This window comes from Condylura cristata, unplaced genomic scaffold (genome assembly GCF_000260355.1).
Source record: "Condylura cristata isolate star-nosed mole 26May11 unplaced genomic scaffold, ConCri1.0 scaffold00011, whole genome shotgun sequence".
NCBI classification, from domain to species: domain Eukaryota; kingdom Metazoa; phylum Chordata; class Mammalia; order Eulipotyphla; family Talpidae; genus Condylura; species Condylura cristata.
In genome coordinates this window covers 39,826,074-39,828,691 of record NW_004567112.1, presented here as the reverse complement: position 1 = coordinate 39,828,691, position 2,618 = coordinate 39,826,074, and the positions used below count along the sequence as shown (strand labels likewise).

The 2,618-nt window shown below is 32.8% G+C and overlaps 1 protein-coding gene across 1 annotated transcript in view; it reads left to right on the top strand.

The window, feature by feature from the left end:
• Window positions 1-2,618, top strand: part of DDX50 (DEAD (Asp-Glu-Ala-Asp) box polypeptide 50) — a 29,078-nt gene that overhangs the window by 24,075 nt on the left and 2,385 nt on the right. The window contains exons 13-14 of the mRNA XM_004680827.2: window positions 554-688; window positions 1,655-1,699. Of these exons, the coding sequence (XP_004680884.1) occupies window positions 554-688; window positions 1,655-1,699 (180 nt within the window). The remainder of the gene's footprint in view (window positions 1-553; window positions 689-1,654; window positions 1,700-2,618) is intronic.

Sequence of the window (2,618 nt, the reverse complement as noted above, 5' to 3'; positions counted from 1 at the left end):
TTTTTTTTTTTTTTTTAAGATTTATTTATGCATATAAGAACTGTGGTGTAGGCCTCTCTAGTGGCACAAGGGTTAGTCTCAGTGCTATCAATCTATCATCAGCCACTGTGGCCTGAGTTCAATCACTGGCCAGGGTGCTAATCCACATGGTGCAGCAGACCTCTCCTATCTCTCCCACTGCTCCTCTCAGCAGTGTATTTCAGTCAGTCCACCTGTTCTGCTCCACACTTTGTCTCTTATGAATCCTCTCACTTCCTGCACCTCTGACCTACACCCCAGCTTAATTAAAATAAATTTAAGAAAAGAACTGGGGTGTAGGCCAGAGGTGCAGGGGATGAGAGGTTCATCAGAGACAAGAGTGGAGAGTAGAACAGGTGCTTCACCCTGTGTCACCAGGGAGGCACCCAAGAAGTTATTTTTTTAACACTTATACTGTTGAATCAGAACATATTTAAGCCATGAAGGGCTATAGAATTAGAACTTTATTGTTCTGTTGTTGCTGCTTCCCCCATACTCCACACCTTCAAACATAATATGACTTTTCTTCCTTAAGGGATTTGTGACGATGACTCTGGAAAACCAAGAAGAAATACAGGGAGTCAGCTGTGCTTGGAAAGAACTTAACAGAAAGCTGAGCAGTAATGCTGTTTCCCAAATTACCAGAATGTGCCTCCTAAAAGGAAATATGGTATGTTTTTCTAGATAACTAAAAAACTTTTTAATCAGTTGCTATAAATGTTTATAAAGACTAGACAGTTATGTTTCTTTCTTTTTTGACACCGAAAGGTATAAATACTACTATTTTCTCTTTGTGTTAGTTGGTTTCCAGTTGTAACTTTGGGCAGTTACATTACATAATCCATCCTGCTAGAAAGCTGTAAAGTCATTCTGTTTATTAGTTGGACTGTTTATTATAATCCCCAAATTGTTTAAGATTTCTACCCTTACACATTCATGCATGTTGTGTATGTTTATTTTCTCAGTCTAAATAAGTAATTTATGACCACAATAGCTAAAACAGCTAAGCTGCTTTGTATTTGAGAGGACACACAAAATACTGGTTTTTAAGTAACCTGCTATTGGAAGATAATGATGTGAATTAAATAAGAATATAATACGTTCATGAAATAAAGTTAAAGCTGTAACTTTAGGGGCTTCTAATAGTTGAGAAAATGTTACTTGTATTCATTTAACTTTAGTACATTGTTTCATTCAAACCTGACTTAGTTGTTTCTTGGAAATAACTGTCTTTCTTAAAGTTTAAGAAATTGTGGCAAGTATGAGACAAAAATAGACATTCAGAAAAAATGTGGAAGAGAGGAAAACTATAACAAAATCTTGAGGACACACTCATTGCTGTAACTGAGTATTAACTTTCAACTTATTGTCAACCAAGACCAAAGAGGAAACATCCTGATTGATATCATTCTCTATCTGATAAATGTGTTATTTTTCATATTTAGAAAATACAGTAAACAACTATGTTATGCATATATAGATATAGACATATATTTGCTGCTTTAACACTGTAAGCATAAGACACATAAACTTAGCTTTTATTGGTTAAAAAAAGGTTACCAGCAATAAACTAGTGAGTTAATAAAAACACCGATTCATATGATTCTAAATAAACATGTTTTCACTTTGCTTTTAGGGTGTTTGCTTTGATGTTCCCACAGCTGAGTCAGAAAGGTTACAGGTATTTTCATTTTATCTATTAAATAGTTGAATATGTTCTCTAAAAGAGGGATTTAAAAAAAATCTGTCAGTATCATTATGCCTCTATCAGTTAACAATTCTTTAAAATATTTTGTCTGCCTTATAACATTTTATTATAATTTCAGACACTAAAAGACAAATTTAATTTACATGATAAATCTTCATGTAGGCATAAACCAGCTTCAATAATGAACGACTTGTGGCCAGTTTGTTTCATGTCAACTTCTATCCACTTTCCCACTCATATATTCTTTTAAAACATTCTAGACATTCTGATCACTACAACCATAAATATATCTAAATATTAAGGGAAGTTAAACAGTCATACCATAATTAAACCCTTCAAAATAATATATATTATTATCTGATTTTGTGTTTAAGTTTTTTGTATGGTCTCCTCAATATTTTTAGTAATAGGTACCCACATTGTATTTTGATGTTTCTCTTTTGAAAAATTTTCTCTTTGAAAAATTTTCTAGGGGAAAAAAACTCTTTTGAAAAGTCGTAAAATTCAGGGAATTGAAAGACAACAGTGGAAGTAGAGTGAGTGAAAGAAATGGTGCAAAATGAGTGGGAATTGGGAAGGCTTTGAAATTTGATTAAGAAGGTAATACAGAAGGAATTCCAGGGGAAAAAAAACTCTTTTGAAAAAAGTTGGAAAATGGGTCTGAAATTTCTCCTGAGACTAAAACTTAGGAACTTTAGGTAATGATTTTCAATATGTTTTTGTTTTCTAGTTTTTGTTTCAGATACCTTGAATTTAATGGATAAATCATTGTTTAAATAATTAACTATTTTTTTATTACAAAGTTTATTTTTACATCATTTTGTACATTTTTTTTTTTTCATCTCAATTGTAATCCCCGCGGGTTTCCCATCACCAAGTCACCCGTGTGCCA